This window comes from Camarhynchus parvulus, chromosome 5 (assembly GCF_901933205.1).
Source record: "Camarhynchus parvulus chromosome 5, STF_HiC, whole genome shotgun sequence".
NCBI lineage: Eukaryota > Metazoa > Chordata > Aves > Passeriformes > Thraupidae > Camarhynchus > Camarhynchus parvulus.
In genome coordinates, this window is record NC_044575.1 from 23,285,221 (window position 1) to 23,305,034 (window position 19,814).

Consider the following 19,814-nt stretch of genomic DNA (forward strand, 5'->3'; position numbering starts at 1 on the left):
GCTGTTTTGGTGCACTGAAAATTTTGTACCATTTTTTCCCACTCTTGCTTCTTAGACTTGCTCCACATCATTGCACTTCTGTCTTTCTCATCTGCTGTAGTTCTGGATTTTTTTTTCTCCAGATGGATTGCATGTATTCTAAAGGTTGCTTTTTTCATCTTGCACATGTATTTATAGCTTCCAAAACCTTTCCCCCACGTTTTGAAATCCATCCAGTCTAGCAGGATTTGCTAACTATTTAGCTGTTTTCCCCTATTCCAGATAATGTTTAAAGATGTTAAAAATATCTTATTTCTGACAGCTTTGGACTTGGAGCTTTATGCATGTGTGACAGGGTCACAACTAGATCAGTTTGAATTAATTTGGTTAAAAAACTTTCCTCTTGAGTGATGTTGAATACTGTTTCAACATTTTGGTGTGCTGCTGGTTGTTGTTATGCAGTCCATAGGACCAAGCTTAGAAAGCATACAACTGTCAATTTTGTTAATACTGCTCCTCTGTCTAGTTGTAAAAATTAGTGCATCCACCGCAGGTATTTCCTCTGCCTTGAGTTTTGCAGTAAGACTCCTTCGTAAGTTTGTAATACTTTTCAAGGCATGCAAAATGAAAATAGAGTTTTAAGTAGGAAACTTCATCATATTCTTAGCACACTGTCCTTAACACAGCTGATATATTCATTTTCAGTTGAGTAAAAATCTGTTTATAGCTTGGCCAGCATGCAGAACAAAAAGGTTTAGGAAACCTGGTGAAACTGTATTCTTTAATATCTAATTTAATATGCACCTTAGAGAGAATCAGAAAGCATTTTTGTTGCCTCTCTGCCAACAGCTTGTAATACAAAGCACTTGTTACTCAAACTCTTAATTAAAAATGAGTCAGAGCCATGTTTGAAGCAATATTTTGTGGATATTTTAATTATACCCTACTCCAAAACTCCCAAAAGAAATGCTACATTACATTCTTTGAGAATTCTCATAAGTTGTTTGACAGTTCTTCTGCCTTCCTGCCTGCCTGCCTTCCTCCCTGCCTCCCTCTTGGCTTTGGATTTGCAGTCAATGAACTGTAGAGTAGGGCTTGGCAACATGGCCTCCAAGCCACTGCTGACCAGTGCAATGATTATTTCTGATTGTTTCTGATTCAGATTAACCTTTCTTCCACATCCTTCACTAGCAGTCAATGGAATGCCGATTTCTATTGCTTGGAGAGTTTCTTCCATCTTGCTGTTAAAAGTGAGGTTTGAAGATGCAGTTAATTAATTTAGTTACATGAAACTTTTATACATTTAATTGTACTAGAAATTCACTGGCTGTTGATGCAATTTTCTGAGAACTATAGCAATTTGGGATTGTACTAAGGAGCACCTTGGTTGTACAAGACTACATTGTCTGTATGCATCTTGCTGCTAGTATTTCAGAGAGATTGGGTAGAGTTCACAACAGGTCAGGGCTGTTGTGATTTGACAGTTACGAATTTTGTTCAGAAATAAAGTCATGAATTATCATCAAATGTGGTGGTTGTGAGGTAGAGGTTTAAGCTTTTTCTGCTCACTCCCTTCAGATTCGGCTGATTAGCATTTCACATGGAAACCTCGCTCTGCTAAAGAACAATTTTTAAACTTCAGTCTGAAAAACAAAATCTTTCTAGTAGTGTTGACTTTTAACAGGAAGGGTATGCATGAACATCAAGTGTTTATTACTTGTGTTCTTGGGGGATTTTTTTGCAAAGCTCTGAAATGTATCTGTAGCTGGAGAGAACAGGGAAGGAATTGCTTTTAATTTGGGGGTGGTACAGATAGCAGTGATGCTGGGAATTGTCTGCAATTTGAGTTTCAGAGATGGAAAGCTTGGAGACAGGACTCCAAATGTGGAGGAAGGATAGGTTTTGTAGCCTGTTTTGAAAACATAGGTGGAATTTGTTTCTAAATAAATAATGTCTGTTTTCAAGCTATTTGGTTTAGGGTGATTTTTGAATTCCATGTGCTTCCCAGCATATATGGACCTTAAAGGACTTAGAAGAACATGAAATTAGATTCTTGTATGGAGCTGAAGGTCCTTAGAAACATGGGATGAGTAAGGATCATATTGCCCTGGATCTGATAGCAGTGGGTACTAGTGAGAAAGGCAGCCAGAAGGTAGTTTTATTTCTAGCATTCACAAATGCTGATGCCCTTGCAATGTTTAGTGTTTTTCATTCTACCCAGAGGAAGATAACTTGTAAATATCAGCAAAACATGATTACTGGAATCCAAATTAAAATGAAACCTTGAAAGTAGCTTTTAAGCTGAGGATACGAAAAGTGAGGTAGGTGATAGAAAAATTTGATTGACATGAAGCTGAAGAGCAAATCATACAATTTGTGGGGATAAGGTGACTTAACCAATTCCCATGTCAAGTGCTGCACTTGCTTTGAATGTGGAAAAATTCAGGCTGTAGAGATGCAGAATTAGTTCTTGAAAAGATTGCTGCGATTTGGGAAACATTCTGATTAAGTGGTCAGTCAATAGCCTGGATGGAACAGAGTATGTGTACACTTCCATTGTAAACAGATGGAGCATTCCAAATACCACAGGAAGAAGGGCCTGAAACAGAAAGACTTGCAGAGTTTTAGCACAAAGCCAAGCTTTTTTTGTTCTAGCATATTAACTCTTAATGAGCACAATGCACAGTGAAAAGAGGCACAGTTTTCCTGAGTGCTGTTGCATTTTGAGCTTCATGCAAGTGTCAATAAAATGTATCCAGCGTTGTCTGCAGAGGTCACTCACTGATTCTCTGGGTGAGCTGTGCAAGCTCCTGCAGCCATAAGCAACCAAGCTTTAATCCTGAAAGCAAACACCCTGCACATCTGTTTCACTGGGGCAAAAGTTAGTTTTATCAGAAACCTTGGTAATGTGAAAATAAAATTGGTTAGGAGAAGATAAGGAGATGGCTTACTGCAACACATTACCTCCAGTGAAAGAGTTCGTGTGAACTAACATATTTCTGAGAACAAGAATAGTGTACAAGAAATTACCAGCCTCTTGCTGTGTTGTTGAAGAATGTGTTGGTATGTTCCCTTGGGTCTTCTTTTGCGAAAGATTTGACATCTTCAGGTCAACAGGGTGATCTTCTGACGACTCCAAGTAGAACTGCAAATAATATGTCCAATTACTGCGCAGAGAAATTTTTCGCTCTTGGCAGAAGTCAAACCACATAGATGTTTTTTAGCCTTTCGAAAGGCCGTGCAAAGTCACAGACTGCAGGCACTTGCTGATACTAGGAAAAGGGCATGGAAACAGAACCCTTGTTTGACTGAAATGGGAAATCCCTCCTTTTAATAGAGTGGAGCATAATTGTCTGGTTGAGACCTGGTAGTTTATATATTCTGTGTATTGGCAGATTCTGTCAGATATCTTTAGGAAAACAGGTCATATCTAAAACCCACGTTGGTAAACGCTGCTTATGTAGGGTACTGTAAAGAGAGCTGTATCCAACATCACTGGTAAATGCAGCACAACCTTGGGGGTGCAGATGGCATGAAGATTTGCAGAGATGTGCGCATTTGAGTATGGATGCAGAAATATGCAGGAATAGTTTGTTGTAAGACTTAGATATATTTCTGTGTTGACCAATTCAGCTGTGTCTGCTTGAAGTCTGCTAAGACACAGCTTAGAGGAAACTAAAAACTCATTAGAATCCTTCATAAGATACTGTGTTAATATCTCACGTGATGGTTTAACATGGGAGCAATGTCCCTTTTAGCAAACTGATGTGAAGAAAAAGCAAATGACATCTCATCAGGATGTTTTTACTTAATGGGATGTGAAACTGAGAGCCAAGACATTTTGTTTAATATGAGGGCCAGTATTTGGAGAGCAGAGCTCTTGCAGTTCAGATAGAGCCTTGAGCCTATTTGCCCTACAGTAGCTACTGTTAGCTTTGGTGCAGTTTGGTATGTAGTTTTAACTAGATTTAAGAAATTATAGCAAACATGATTCTACATCTGAGATTATTTATGTGCAGTCATCTTGCCCAAGTCATTTAGTTGGAAGGGAGCCAAAGTGAATTCTTACCAATTTGTATTGAAATTGTGCATGGGCTGAGAAGAAATTGCTGTTTGCTATTTCACAAAAACTTTCTCCAGTACTTCTTCTTACCATCTTCATTTAATTAAATTTGAACCAACTCTTTCCTCTTGTATTTATTCCTTCCAGACATGTAGGCAGCTGGATGTCAGCCTCTTTTCACCTAGATGAGGATGCAAGTAGCTCTGTCATCAACATATTGTTGACATTTGATTTGTATGCCATTCCACTGAGGCTCAGGAGACGGAGAACGGAGTGGAATGGCAGCTGTGCACAAATCCTTTGCTCTTGTCATTGGATTTTTAACATATTGTAGATGTCGCTGTTACAGTCTCAGCATGACATTTAATGAGGAATTCACAGATACTGGTTTTGGTTTGCAGTCTGAGTTAAGGGCAAAAATAAAAAAAGGTTGCCGTTCCTTTTGCCAGAGAAATGGCGGTATGTCTGTTAGATGGATGCAGCATTGAGAGCTGTTGGTGATTTTTGGAAGAGAGAGTAGCAGTGGGATACAGTCCTGTTTGCACAGTTCAGTTTTTTTGTGCATCTCTGCTGAATATACATACACGTGTATCTGTCTTCTGCCGCTCCAATCCCTTTGGCATTCCTGTTTCTCTCCTTTCATCTTTTCCAACCATCTGCATGTGCAAATGAAAAGATAATTGTTTTGTTCAACAATTTCTTGCTTACTCAACCCTAGGTTTCAGATCCCAGTTTGGACTAGTCCCCTAAGGGGGATTTTGGAGCTATACCCTGGTTTTACAGCATTTGAAAGACAGGTAGTAAAATAACAAGCCACTTCACTGCAAGTGTGTTATTTTCCTGAGTGAGAGCTTTGTTACCTAAGATGATCCATTTCTTCGTAAGACTTTGTTCCCATTGGTTAATTTTAAATTTAGTAGTTGCACGGCAGGCTTGTGAAATAAAGTACCAGCTGATAATGCAAAAAAGTCACCTAAAGAAAGAAAGAATTTAGGTGAACTTTAATGAGACTTCTCTGAATTTGAAATAGCAGCAATAAATTATGTAATCAACCAGGATCAGGAAGAACCAACAATCTTTTATGTTTGCAGAAAATTTTGCGATCCATCCAACAGGATTTTGTGGTGCTGGCCTGTTTTAGGAATTGGATCAGCTATCCACAGTTAAGCTTTCAGTTGCTGGAAATTAAGAGTTCTCATTTAATTTGCTGTGGCTCAGAAAGCAAAACTAGGATTTTCTGCATGGAAAACAGGTGCAGAAAAAGGCAGAGAGACGTTTGTTATATTGGTAAAGACTGAAGAAAAATTTTATATATAATCCTATTGCATCTGAGGAAGATAAATGGAGTTGAAAGAAATTTTATTTGTGCTGAGCACTGGATGATAAAATCCATTTGAGGATAGGACTGACAAATCCAAAAAGATAAGTGCATTATTTTTCACTTCTTCCATTTTAACAGAGAAGGTCTATTGGAAAGATGTGTATGTTGTTAGCAGGAGTCAGCTGTGGGGGAGGGGTTGAGCAGCTTAGATCAGCCTGCCTAACAGGGAGAGGCTGGGAGCAAGAAAGCAAATCTTATCCCCCATCTCATCATGGAAAATAGGTGCCCTTTTCTTTGCATCTGCATATAGGCACAGAGACTTCTTCCAAACAAAGGGGAGACTTTCTGTGTTTCAAAATGCTGGTATAGATTGTCTTATGAATAAATGTATTGAGCAATCAGTTAGTTATCCCAAGGAGTGTTTGTTTTACTTTCCTTTGTTCTGCTTTAGACAAGCTAGGCTTGAATTTTGCTGAAGAGGGTTCTGGAGTTTGTGACAGTGCAAGTCTTAGAACCTGAATTTCATCATATTTTGTGAAATTCATTAATAGGTGGCAGAGTAAAAAATGTAATGTAAGCTAAAATATTGTCTTATTTATTAAGATCAGGCTAGAATGTCTTTTTCTTATTATGCTTCTGGGCCTTCAAAAAACATAAACTAATTGAATGCATAATGCAAGTCAGTGCTTATTGGCAAAAGACATGTGGTGTGTTCAGTGGAATGGTAGATGCTTTATAGAAACTTACCTGATACCTTGGTGTCAGAGGTAAGCTAGTCAACACGTTGGCATTATAGAAATGTCAAGTAAGGTCTTTCAGTGGTAACACTGTATTAGGAGGAGGCAAAAAAAAATTAATTTGTTTAAATGCTCTCTTGACAAGGTTCTTGCAATCAAAAAAAATTAAGTCAAACTTGCTCTGCTTATGCCTTCATGTTGTCACTGCATCTTATCTGCTGCTCTGGCAAATACAATTGGAGTTGATAGTTTTCTGAATTTGTTTTAATGCCCCTTGAGTAGTTTCAGACTGTATGTAGGACTTGCTTGGAGATGTACTTTCAGTGAACTTAATACAGTGTTGTGGATTGCCTGGGATTTAAGGGCTGCAATGATAGTATAACCTGTACTCCTATGAAGAGCACTTTGCCCATACAAACTTTGCATCTGTGGAGGTGAGAAGTACATTTATTGGCTGCCCTTACAGTTATACTCATCTAGCATAGATAAATGGTCTTTTCTGAAGCTCTTCCTCAGCAATCCAGGTCAGGGTAGCTACAAAACTGTGTATTTTACCAGTCCTCCAAGAGGTTTCTTTAGCGTTTAACACATCAGATATTTCTTTCCCTGTGTGTTTTCATTGTCTCTCAGCCTTTGGTGACAATGTAATTCAGTTGAAAATTCATAATTATGTTTTAGGCTTTTTTTGTGATTTAAAAACCCACCTTATCTGCTTCAGGGATAGCAGGATCTCCGCATGTAAAGGAGACAACAGCTGTACCCCCACCCCCCCAGGAGTCCTTATCAAGGCTGATCTAATAGCCAGCTTACTGCTTGGCCTAAGCAAAGGTAATGGCTTGAAATTTATTGGCATCTCGAAGGCAGATGCATCTAGTCGAGAGCAGAAGTGTCTCTATTGAATTAAAAAAAGATAAAAAGCAAGAGTTCCTGCTGAGTTTTCCTAGTGCTTGTGCCAAAACTTTCTCTTCTCCAGCTTCAAAACATGTTAGTTCTTTCTTGTGTGCCAGAGAGAAGAAAGGTCTCACTCTGCCCAATAAGTGGTGTTCAGCACTCCCTTGCTTTTCATTGCTCTCTTTAGAGGTGGGAAGGCCTTGAGCAAAGCGGTGGCTGTGCAGATGATGCCTTGCCTCTGCTCTGGCCAGGCACAGTGGCTGTGCAGATGATGCCCTGCCTCTACTCTGGCCAGGCACGGCGCCGCCTGGATCAGTGCAGCACCGTGGCCAGCTGGCAGCAGGAGCACACACTTGGGGCAGCCTGCTGCTGCTTTGATGGCTGACAGCATCCTGGCAATTGCTCCGTCCAGCTTTTTAGTGTTGGCACATCCCAGAAACAGGGGGGAGAGGTGGAATTTAATTTGTTATTAAAAAGCAGCAACTTCCCTAGTACAGAATGGGAGGGGAAGGCAGAAAGACTAGCTCAATAATGAGGATGTAGCAGAGACTTCTAGCAAAAAGTTTTCTTACCTCTCCAGGGCAGGTATAAATTACCTCTCTAGCTCTATGCTTATGTATTGTGCCCTGGGCCTGTCAGCTTGACATTGAGGAAGAGATCATTGAGAAAGATTCCTTGAGGCTGTTGATTGTCATGCAGCCTCTCGTGGCACTCTGCCATAAGTAAATACCTAAGTTAGTGGCTGTGACAGTACTGATGTGACAGCAGTGACATGTTGGAGGGGAAGCAGCAACAGTGGGCTGGAGGTGGCCTTTGCACTCCAAATGCAGCTTGTTTGAATAATTTGAGGACCTATTTTTTCCTTATCTTCATGCATTATAGCCCTGCTTTCTTTGAGCCGTCTTTTCCTGTGGCTATGAAGCAATGAAAGCAGCTTTAGAGAGTTCAGTGCATGATGTGCATGCCTACTCCTGTTAAGTGAGGATGGAAAAGATGCACCAAAGAGATAAGTTGTTGCTTCTAGTACAGTTTTTGGAAATAGAAAAGTGCAGACAAAAATCAACCAAATCTTTCCCCACACTTCATGATTACAGGGATGTAAAACAGAAGCAATCAATCTGTTTCTCTAGTGACTATTGCTTTCCCTTGGTACAAATTGCCTTTTGTGTGGAAGTTTAGCTACCTAGACAGTTTTGGTTTTTCTAGACAAAGGCTTTTTACCTTTCTGACATGCCCTGAACTCAAGGAGAGATGGACTCCTTGAAATGACAGGAGACTGCTGGAATCCCTGGTGGAGTGTGGAAAGATCACCAGAGACAGAGTTTTCTACAAACATAACTACAGGTCAAGCAACTGCTCTGTGTAATTCAGGCTGGATCATAGGGCCCTAAAGGGAAGGAGTAGGACCTGCCATGTGTACTGAAATTATGTTTATACGTTATTGTTGTTGCAAGAAGAGAACAGCTTGCTATACTTGTGTTACCTGTTAGGGCTTAAGCTTCCATAGGTATGTTCTGAAGCTCACACACCTCAGACTTCACAGTGTTTGTTGTTAGAGAAACATACCATTCAAAACTATTTCAGAAGAGCATCTGGACATAAAGGCAGCTGTCAACTTTCTAAAATGCTGAATTGCCATGTCTAATGGTGTGGTCATGTATTTTTGAATTGGGAGTATAGTGATGCTAAGAGCAAGTTTGACATTGGTTACGGTGAAGAGCATGGAAGCTTTTTGTGACTACTGATGACGATTATGGGCTGATAAGGTGTGGTGCAATATGATAGCTTGTAACTGGAAGTGCCACGCTATTAAAAATAAGCTCTCTGGAAACTCTTGAGAGTATGGTGGGCATCTTTAAAGATCAATCGCTGCACTTTCACAACAGTGTTTCTAAACGGATTCCTGAACCCTTGGCCATCAACGTGGCTGTTACACATGGTCTGCAATTAATCTGTGAACCAGCCCTAATGAAAAGAAACTCTTGAATTATCAGCTTTATGCATTTGTATTGTTCATTTTAAGATTTTGAGGGTTGGCACCAGTAACTTAACCTAGAAGCTGGAGAGTTGTGTTTATGTAGGATTCCTGTTGTAACCTGAGCATTTTTCCTAGAAGTTCAGAATTACAAAGCCTGAACAATCCACAGCAAAGATGTGTGGTCAGTCTGTGGTATGTTTTCAGCCCGGCTACTTCGGTTGAAATATCTCAGTAACTTTTTATAAGATTTAACGATCAAAACAAGAAGACAAAAAAAAAGCCAAAAGGACTTAGCTGTGTTCTATGGCAAATAATGCTTCCTGGCAGAGTTCTGACCTTCTTTGAAGAGAAGGACCTGCTGATGTTGAAGGAACTTAAATTTTTTTTCCACTCTGTGTATAGAGTAGGGGGTCTTGTTAATGGATGCGATTGCAACAGACAGTCTGTATGACTGCATCAGATTGATTAGCTGGGTCCTGGTTACTGCTGTGAGTGGTGATTATGCCAGTACAGCTGCTTTCTCTTTTTATGTACTAATTACCACACGCACGGATGTCATCACCCTTAACACTGCATGGAGTTGTCCCATTAGCGTGGGAGTGGGAAGCAGCAGGGGAGGGGAGCTCTTCAGCATGACAAGCTGTTTAGAATTGAATGGAGTGGAATGATGAAGCAACTATTCTCATGCAGAATTTTAAAGCTATCTTGTCTCTGAGATTCAGCCCTCAGCCAGCACTTGCAGGTTGTCAAAACCAGACTCATGTCCTTGGAGGAGCATTTTCCATGGGCTGCTGTTTACTGCAAAGCAGTAAAAGCAGTAAAGCTCAGCTGTAGCCAGCAAGTCTCCTGCCTTGGTGTGGCTGGTTATGGAGCATGTGGGAGAACAGCTGTGCAAGCTGACCTGCCAGTTGGGAGAGCTTGCTGCTAGCCCAGGAAGGTGATGGCTTCCTGAGATGTGACAAAGTCATTCTCTGTAGAAGAGAAACTGACTTGCCAAGGGATATGATGGAAGACGCTTGCAGTTTTGAGAGATTCAGAATGCTTATTTTATGAATTTAAGCCTCTGGTTCTGGCAGACCCCTCCCTTTCCCCTCCTTCCTCCTCCAAATCCAATCTTCCCATCTGAGACTGCACCCTAATCTCCATGGTAACAGGTGTTAACCATTGTACAGCTGATTCCCCCCCTTCTATTTCTCCCCTTGCCCTTCCCTCCCTGCTGCCCCAGCAAGCAAGGCAGGGCAGGGGAATGGGACCGACATGACAGAGATGGGTAAGACATAGCTAAACCCCTAGAGACCTGTTCCTTCTGCCCAAATGCTGAGCTTCTCTGAATGCACTAACTGCTGAGTGATACAGCCAAGGAGAAGAGTGGCCAGCTTCTGCTATACAGAGAAATCCTTTTTTCTCGTCTAATGTGACCTCCTCAGAGGAGCAGTTAAATTTGTTACTGGTGAGGGGAAATAATGCAGCTATATTGTTTTGCTCTGACTTGCTTTGTGTGCATAGAGAATGCTCAGGTTGAGGGTTCTGGGTACTAGCTATTGGAGGGCACATAGTTAAGTACTCCTGACTCATGCTTCTCAAGTTAAATTGTCAAACAGACAAGATATGCAGTGGGCAACAGAGCTATGGAGTAAAATGGCCCCAGTTTGTTAAGATAGCTGATAAGTACCATCCTAATGACTTCTGATTATTTACTTCAAGTCATCTCATCAGTGCAGTAGTGGTTGATGTGCATTCCCATCAACATTCATCCTGTTGTTCCAGCATAACATTATTCCCTTCCCTGCTCACTGGTTCACCACCATTCCCTTTTTTGTGGAGTCTGGAGGAAATGTTTTGTGATGGTTGGATGCTTGCCCACTAGAAAATCTAGTCTTTCACTTAGATTTATCCCATTGAAAATCCAGATTCAAAGTCTGTTAGCTGTGGTAATGACAGTGTACTAGCTAAATTTTTGAAGAAATTCTCTTAATGATTTGGTCTTGTAAATGCAGTTTTCAGTCCTACCCTTCCAAAGTCCTGATACTTGAATGTCCCAGTACACTGAAGCATGTTGTCCCTCTCTATTCTAAGTAGCCAAACTGATTCATTACTGCTTTTTCTATTTCCCGTGGCTTTGTTTTTATGATTTCCATGTGTCATATTTTTGGGCTAAATGGGTTGTTGTCAGTATACCCAGTTTGGGTTGCTGGATGCCTCACAGCTGTGTGCCAGTCAGCCTATTAAAGATTTAAGGGCACATGTATGTGCATTTCTAGCAGCTGCTTACTCTCACAGCTGATTAAGTGATTGCCTGCAATCCTGTAAAGTGACATATCTTTATGGCCACCTGTGCTGCTGTGGGGAAATTTGTTTGAGCCTCCTTGGCTCTCCTGCCTTGTGTTGTCCTGTCAAATAATCTCCTGTTGTTGTTCCAGAGAGTTTTCAACGTTCTGTACCCGATGCCTGCCGACCAGAGGAGACACGTCAGCATAAACTCTGCTCGCTGGCTGCCTGAGCCCGGCCTGGGATTGGCATACGGCACCAACAAAGGGGACCTGGTGATTTGCCGACCAGAGTAAGTGCTTTCCAGGGGACACTACACAGAGCTGTAACTGCTTTTGCCATTCTGTTCTCAGGTAGTGGGGATAACATGGCTTTTCTTGTGCTTGAGGCATCCTAAATCCCCAATACCTGATACTTCCTTTGGACTGCCACAGTGTTTACCTGAGTCTCTTACAATCAGTATTTGTTTTGCTGATGGTGAACTTCAGAGAGCATTTGAAGTGCATCTCATTAACTCATGTTATTTCCCTGTCCTACTAGGATTTCTGGGTCCTTTATTTCTCATATGACTAGTGCAGTGTCTTTCAGCCTCTGTGGATTTATAGATTTCTGAAGGTTTACAGTGACAGGAAATTTGAGTTAGTTATATGCTTGCTTTCCTCAGCTTTCAAGGACTTCTTGAAGACCACCAGCCTGGTTGAAAGTTGCTGACCTAGAATCACCAAATACTTTTTTCAGTATTCAAGCAAGAGATTCTATGAACTGCAAAGATTTTTGTCATGATTATGAGCAAGCCAGTGAATTATTTTGGTGTCCTCACCTGAAGTCCAGTGGTGTGACATGTACATTTCAGTTCTCTTTAATTTGTATAGAGCTGTGAAAGGTGTAACTGCCCCTTTATAAGCTTACAATTCAGCACAAGCTAGTTTAGTTGTGGTCTGACACAGGTGATGACACTGACACATACTGCTTTCAGTGTTCCTGGGGAGTGTCTGCATCCTACTTTGTTGAAACCCTTCTTTCCATTGTGTTGTCCAAATGTTCTTTTGGGACCACATTTCTTTTATGCTGCAGGGACACTTCAGGAGTTTCTCTGCTTCAGTTATTTCCTGGTAGTAAACTACCTTAGTATTCTTTTGGGTTGTGCTTCACATGTTGAAGTTCCTTGGAACTTAAAAGCTGGCAGCTAGGAACTTACAGCACTGCTGGTGATCATACCACATGCATGTGGACTCCATCTGTTGTGCCATGACATCAGGCATGCAGTGCTTGAGGAGAGTCATATTGTCAATTTAGAATCACTAGCTGAAATCAAAATAAATATATACAATTGTAACAGTGACTAATTCAGCACAGTCTTCTGGTGAAGTCTGGTTGGAATTCAGATTGGACCAGTTTTGGTAGTACAGAATGGCAGTGCTTTTCAAGCAGCCCTCTTCTTCTCTTGAACATAATCTTTCATCAAGACCTTATTTATACATGAAATTCTATAAGATACCGTTACGGAATAAGCTCTAATCACTTGCTTTCAGGATAAGTGGATTTCTTTAAGAACAGTTGCTGTGTTTTCTAAGCAGAATTATTCAGGAATAATGGCTTTTTTCTTGAACTTGGGAATATTCAAAGTTATTTTCAGTATAGAAAAATGGTTAAGATTTAGTTTGCTGATCATGGTTCATGAGATGAACTTGAATGCGAACCCAGGGAAATGAAGTCTCCCTGAGGATGGATTCTTTGATTGAATGCTGCAGAGTCAAGCTTGATCTAGCTGTCCTGGCTTCACACACCCCACATTACATTTCTACTCCAGTTCTTGCAGTATACCCCAAAGCTGAGTGGCATGTCTCTTCTTGGCACCTCACTAATTAAAGAGTCAATATGAACACTTTTATGGTATGTTATGGAAGCACAATCAGCCCTTCTGCAACATCCGTGTACAACCTTCTTAGCTCACCGTGTTAATTATGCACTCTTCCAACAAAAATAGGTGTTTTGTATGTGAACATGAAACAAGGTGACTGTATTAGGTGGGAGATTTATTGGGGGGGTTGACAAAAGTGCTTCAGCAGGTTTCCTGCTGGTGGATTGGATGCTTCTGGTGATAATTGTAAACATCACATGGTCTGGTGGGTTCTTTCTGGAGCAGGACACCTGATGTGTTCTGTTCCCAACTGCACCATTTTATAGACTAAAAAGAGTCAAGAGTGACTTGTTAACCTCAGCATGAAGGTGTAGATACTCACTGAGCTGTATAATTTGCATTGAGGCACTAACATAAGAACACAAAGGTAAAGGAGGCTCTGTCAGAGTAGAAGTGGCTTGCAGCTGTGGTGTCTGTTCCAGATCTACTTGACAGATCCTTAGAGAAAGGAAAAATCCTGACATGCTGTCTCAGTAGCTCCTGGCTTAATAAACTTGTTTTGAGATTAGCATGTGTATTGGCTTTAACTTGAGAAGTGAGGGAGAAAATGAAAAACATTTGTGTGGTTTCCATACACAGTAATACAGTGGAAGACAAATACTAAATGCAGGATTCAGCAATTGATAGAGGAGGATATATTGATAATTGATATATGGAGGATAGTCTAGTAAACAGCAAAAAACCACTGTACTACTGAACCTCCCCACCACTGTTTTAATTTGGCAAAGAAAGCTGTGGTCAGTAGCAAACAACAGATATTATTATAATTCCCAGGGTCTTAATTCCCATATGCAGTGGAGGCATTTGAAACCAAGTACTGCAGGAATCATATAAACAGATTGAAATAGCAGCTGTTCCTCAAGTAAAGGATTTAAATGAGTAGACTGGAAGTATAAGCTGACCAAAAAAAAAAAAAAAAAGGAAAAAAAAAAGACCTAACTTGAAGCTCCGTGGACTCATAATGGGACGCTATGCAAGTAGTCCTCCCACTGTTCAAAAGAAACACTGGTTAAAAATTGAAATGGCAAGGTCATATTATGTTGTCAGTCCATTATTGTAATCTCAGTACACAAATTTATAGGGTAAATTTTGAAGGTAGGTAAAAAATAAAAAAAGATGGAAAGTGGGATCAAATGCATTGTGATTTGCCTAAAGTGGAGTACAGTAGGTTGTGTACCTGTCCTTGGAATTTTATGGTTTTATTTCTAATTAAAGACTCAGCCAGGGATTTGCTCTAAGTCTAACATATCTGTGGTTTAGTAAGGCAGTTCCTATATTGAAACTACAATAAATCTGGTTAATTTCTAAAGAATTAGAACAAGATCAGGTAAAGAGTGGGTGAAGTCCTGGCTAAAGGAAAGAATACAACATTATTGACAGCTCGACTCTGTCAAAAAAGAGGTCATTTGGCTTCTTTAAAAAAACAGTTCTGGAACTGGTTGATTAATACTATTTACACTAATGGCTGGTAAGGGTGCACTGAATAAATTTGCTGAGGATGTGACATTAGCTTTGTCACTGCAGAGAAAAATCAAAGTATTGCAAAGGAATCGGATTGCTGTTAAAGTGACTGGAGCTACAGAAATGAGAATTTAACAGTACAAAGTGCACTTAGTGACTAATTACACTGAGTTCAGTAGATAAAATGATGGAGGAGGAGAAAGACCTGAGGTTTTGGGTGATTGTAGGTGATTAAGCCATCAATACATGAGGCTGTAAGAAAAAATTTTGTTCTAGGATGAGATACAAGATGCTTAACAGCAGAGGTGGCAAAATATTAATATGGGTGTAGAGGAAGCCAGATATATAAGCTGGAATAGTTTAAAATTTGCCTTTTAACTTGAACAGTAGCATAGAGTGCTTGATAGTGGGATCAGGGGAACATTTTATCTAAGAAAATCTGCAGTGTGGAGTCTTTATCAGGGCTAAAAAGGAACGATAAGGAGGGGGTTATGTAGCCTTCCATAAATATCCAAGAAGCAAGAACTATTTAAATGTATATCACAGATTGGTCATGGTTGAAAGGGGCCATTGGAAGTCATCTAGTACAACCTCTGGTCAAGCAGCATCCCTTAGAGCACATAACTCAGGATAGTGACCAGATGGCTTTTTAATATTTCCAGGGAAGGAGATGGTGAAATCTCACTGACCAACTTGTTCCAGTGCTCAGTCACCTGGACAGTAAAGTCCTTCTTCTTGTTTTGGTGGAACTCTATGTTCCAGTTTCGGCCCATTGCTTGTTGGTCAGCACTGTCAAGAAGAGCCTGGCTCCATCCTCTTGACACCCTCTCTTCAGTCCCCTAGTCATGAGTGTAGCCCTCCAGTGGACCTGCTCCAGGAGCTCCATGTCTCTCTTGTCCTGGTAAGTCCAGAACTGGACAAAATGTTCCTGATTTGGCCTCACCAGGGCTGGGTAAAGGGGCAGGGTCACCTCCCTTGACCTGTCAAAGAGCTGTTAATGCTCTTTCTAATACACCCCAGGATTGTGGGGCCTTCTTGGCCTTCTTAGCCACAAGGGCACTGCTGTCTCCTGGACAGTTTGTCCACCAGGACCCCCATGTGTTTCTCCACAGAGCTGCATTCCAGCACACCAGCCCTTAGCCTGTGCTGGTGCAGGTTCCCAGGTTCAGGACCTGCACATGCCTTGTTTGAATTTCAGTCAGTTCCTCTCTGCCCAGCTCTCATTCCTGTCAAGGTCCTTCTGAATGGCAGCCCAGCACTCAGTAATATCAGCCATCCCAGCTTTGTGTCATCACTGAACTTGCTGAGGAGGCATCTGTTCCTTCATCTAAGTCATTCATGAATGAACTAAACAGTACTGGGCCCAGTATTAACCCTTAGGGGACACCACTAGTTACAGGCTTCCAGCAGGACTCTGTGCTGCTGATCATGTCCCTCTGAGACCTGTCATTCAGCCACCTCAATCCACTGCTTCATCCTCACATCCATCCTGCAGCTCCTATTTACCTGTGAGGATAACATGGGAGACAGTTACAAGGCTTGCTGAAGTCAAGGTAGACAACATCCACTTCTCTTCCCTCACCTATCTAACCAGTATTCCCACTGGAAAAGGCAATCAGGTTGGCTAAGGGTGGTTTGTTTCCCTTTGGTGAATCCATGCTTGACTATTCCGACACCTATATAAATGAAAATATTTCAGCTGTCATCCAGGTGAGCACATTGCCCCCTGGCTGCATACCCCACTGGGATAATGGGGCTAGCAGTTTGGATCTAGATACATAAATATATATATATATATATGTTTTTTATTAGAGAGCAAAAAGGCACAAATTGACTGTGACTAGGTTGTGACTGTAGATTAGAGGAAGGTGGCAACCAGGCGATTTCTGCAATAGCCTGTATGTTTGTTGGGTGGACGCAAAAGATTCAGCTGTTTGGAAATGCAGCTCAGCTTGCAGAGACAAGTGTATGACTTGAATACTTGTGATTAAGGGTGAGACTGAGCTGCTGAGCCATGAGGCAGGTTTTGGTATTTTAAACCCAAGGTTCCCATCTTAACAGGTGTTGACAAGTTGGCTCTCGGAGCTGTTGTGCTCTAGGGAGGTGAGAGCAGGTCTCTGTGACCTGTTAAAAACTTTGTGTACTTTACCCTCTGAATCTCTGAGGAATGGTCTGTGTGAAAGAACCCAGGGGACTGGATTCCTTTGCAGCAGGAACCCAGCTTTTAGAACTAACTTCCTCTACAAGTGACCAACAGGAGAAACTATTTACTGTTCACAAGTCTAATCTTGGAGCTGGAGCAAGAGGACTCAGGTCTGTGGTTCACAGGCAAATCCTGCTGATAAAAGAGTGTTGGCTCAGATGTGCCTTGGAAACAGGTTGCAGTTTTTATGAGGCTATGACAGTCATTTTCTTTTCTGAGGGTCTTGCAGTTCACTCTTGTCAAGGTTGCAAGCTGGTAGACTTGCATACCCATTAGATCATGAGTCTGCTGTCTGCTTCCACATGGCTTCAGATTAACCCATGGTAATCTGTGCTTTTTGGATTTAAGATGAATTTGTGTTCAGTCCAGAAGTGTAGTATTGAAAGGCTCTGAGGCTGCCATGTTTTTAAGGGTGGGCACCACTGAGCTAAATCAAGACACTAAATTGATAACAATGATATTCAGTGGAAGAGAAGTGTCAGATATAAACAGGAATCCCTTTAGGCATGCCACATGAGGCAGTGCGCTCCTTTTAGGAAGCGAAGTGAGCTACTATGTACTACTCAGCTGTGGCCTGGAGGTCCATCACAAGGAAGTGATACAGCAGTGTGAATTCCCCACTCCTCTGTTGTCCTGCTGCCCACTGACTTTTCTGCATGGCTGCTAGTGCTTTTTTAGCCTCCCCAAGGATGTTTTTCTCTTGCTACATTCTACCTGACATCCTTTGTAACTGTGACCAGTAATAATCTTCTGTAAATCTCCCTTTCTTGACTCTGCATACTTCAAGGTTTGATTCAGTTTCTGAATCTTTGGATTTGCATTATGGAATGAAATCCTCAGTGTCTGTCTTATATGGTAGAAACACCTCTACTAAATTAAAAAGGAATTTGATTCTTAATGTTCACAACCTTTCCTATCCTGTCACATCCCAACAACAGCTTTCCCCTTCAGAAACATCCCTGGTGGGGCATCTCAAACATGAACTGTCTTGCAAAACATAAGCAGGGGAGCAGACTGCATGCTGTCCTTTACTGTCTTTGCTTGTGGAGGAACACCATGGGAAAAAGGCAGGGGATCCAAATGTCAATTGTTTGTTGTTTCATTTTGAGTGTCCTCTCCCCTGTGCTCAGAAGCAGGTTCTGGAAGGGCTCAGTGCTCACATGCTTTTGCAAATACTGTTACAGAAACCTTGCTGTTCTGAGAAAATGTCGACCTCTTGAACCACCTTAAGGCTAGCTTTTTAATGCAAGCACCCACAAGAGAGGAAGGATTTCTTCAACTGTCAGAGCTTCTGGTAATGGAATTAATATACCCCTGAAGATGCATCTGGTTCAGAGGCAGCATTCCTTAGATTTTTCTCATTGGGAAGTAGGTGTGGAGAGTCTCAAACTGATTCAGTGTGCATATTTTAATTCTTTGGGGTGAGATCTGTCTCACATGAAATTATTCCAGGAAAATTATCTTTATGATAAATTCCTATGCTTTGCAAGCGATCACTGCATTTGTCTGTCTGTGCCAATCTTTTTTTTTTCTCTGAGAATAGCATATCCTCCTATCTACTGATGGGGACAATGTGTCTACATCTAGTTATCAGCGTTGGTAAAGAGATGGTAATCTATGCAGCTGCCTGGCGCATCATGTCTCCCTGCTGGCTGGCTCCATTCCTCAGGCTCTGCAGCCTCCAGCCATGATGCCCCCAGCAACATAAGCTACATCCTTTGCCTCTTAAGAATAGCTTCTGGAGGATGGAGTAAACAAGGAGACAGAAGGAGGAACTGTCGTCCTTCATGTGTAACCAAGGGATGTTAGCAGCCCTGCATAGGAAATGTTCTCACAACTGTTAACTGGGGTAGCTGGTGATACTATTTATGTCTGAGTCCTCCCAGCAAATGGCCTTTTGAAAGGCAGCATCTGCACAGGGCCTTTAACAAGGAAATTAATTTGTGTCCTGGACTTCTGCCGCGTGTTAACCACAAGATACATTGAATTGTCTAAAGGAGGATAAAAGATGCTTTTGATTGATGAAAGGACTGAAAAGAAGGAAAGATGGCCCATTTTGCACTATAGATGCATCCTCCAAGCATACATTTGGATTTTGTCATTCTTGCATTTAAGATAAACTAAATTAATTATTTCCAAATTCTGCAAGGAAACCTAGGTAACCTCAGTGCCAAGAGGCTTGGTCATTGCAGTTGCAGAAGTAGACTGCTAATGTGGAGGCTTGAAACAGTATTTGCATTCCAACACCATTTTTTATTCTTTTTTCCCTTTTTATATGTGAATGGGATACCCAGGATGACTGATGGGATTAGGTGGAAGTTGCCTTCGTAAAATTCCACTTAAATATGTCTATGATTCCTAAAGATAAATTTTGAAAGCTGTTTTAAGTCTTCAGTTGCTAGCATGTTCATTTCCCTCACCAATTCTTCAAGATATACTGTAGGACTGACTCCTTATTTTGCACCATGAGAAAGGGAGCTTGGCACAGAGCTCTGTGTTAAGAAATCATAGCCTGGTATTTACCAGTTTGTGTTCTGCATCACTGGTCATCTGCAAGTCCTATCTAGTTCTCCATTTCAGTAGAGCACAGCCACGTGCTGTAAAAACAGTTACCAAATGCTTCAGTTACATCTATTCAGATCACACCTGCCACCTTTCCTTCCTGTACTTTTTTCTAATTCTGTCTTCAAAAGCAGTTAAATTTCATGCAAGCAATTATTTTACTAACTGCCTACTGCATATGGCTCATTCTTTCATTGTTTCAATATATCTTCTTTTTCTATTTGTTATATTACTCTCTTTAAAGATAAAAGTTACACTTAGAAGACAATAATAGTCAGTTTTAAGTATGGCTTTCTTTTTGAAGAGTGCTGCTAAGTTGACTTTTTTGCCCTTTTGTCATTTCCTCTTTTTTTTTTTTTGTAATGTATTAAAAAACAGGTGCAAATGACTCAAAAAAGTTAACTTATTTAAAAAATTTTAAATGAGTGCA

General features: G+C 41.0%; 1 protein-coding gene across 2 annotated transcripts in view; it reads left to right on the forward strand.

Moving 5' to 3' along the window:
- AMBRA1 (autophagy and beclin 1 regulator 1) overlaps nucleotides 1-19,814 on the forward strand; it is a 135,565-nt gene that overhangs the window by 87,377 nt on the left and 28,374 nt on the right. For both annotated transcript variants that reach the window (XM_030948594.1, XM_030948595.1), the window contains exon 15: nucleotides 11,390-11,529. In XM_030948594.1, the coding sequence (XP_030804454.1) occupies nucleotides 11,390-11,529 (140 nt within the window). The remainder of the gene's footprint in view (nucleotides 1-11,389; nucleotides 11,530-19,814) is intronic.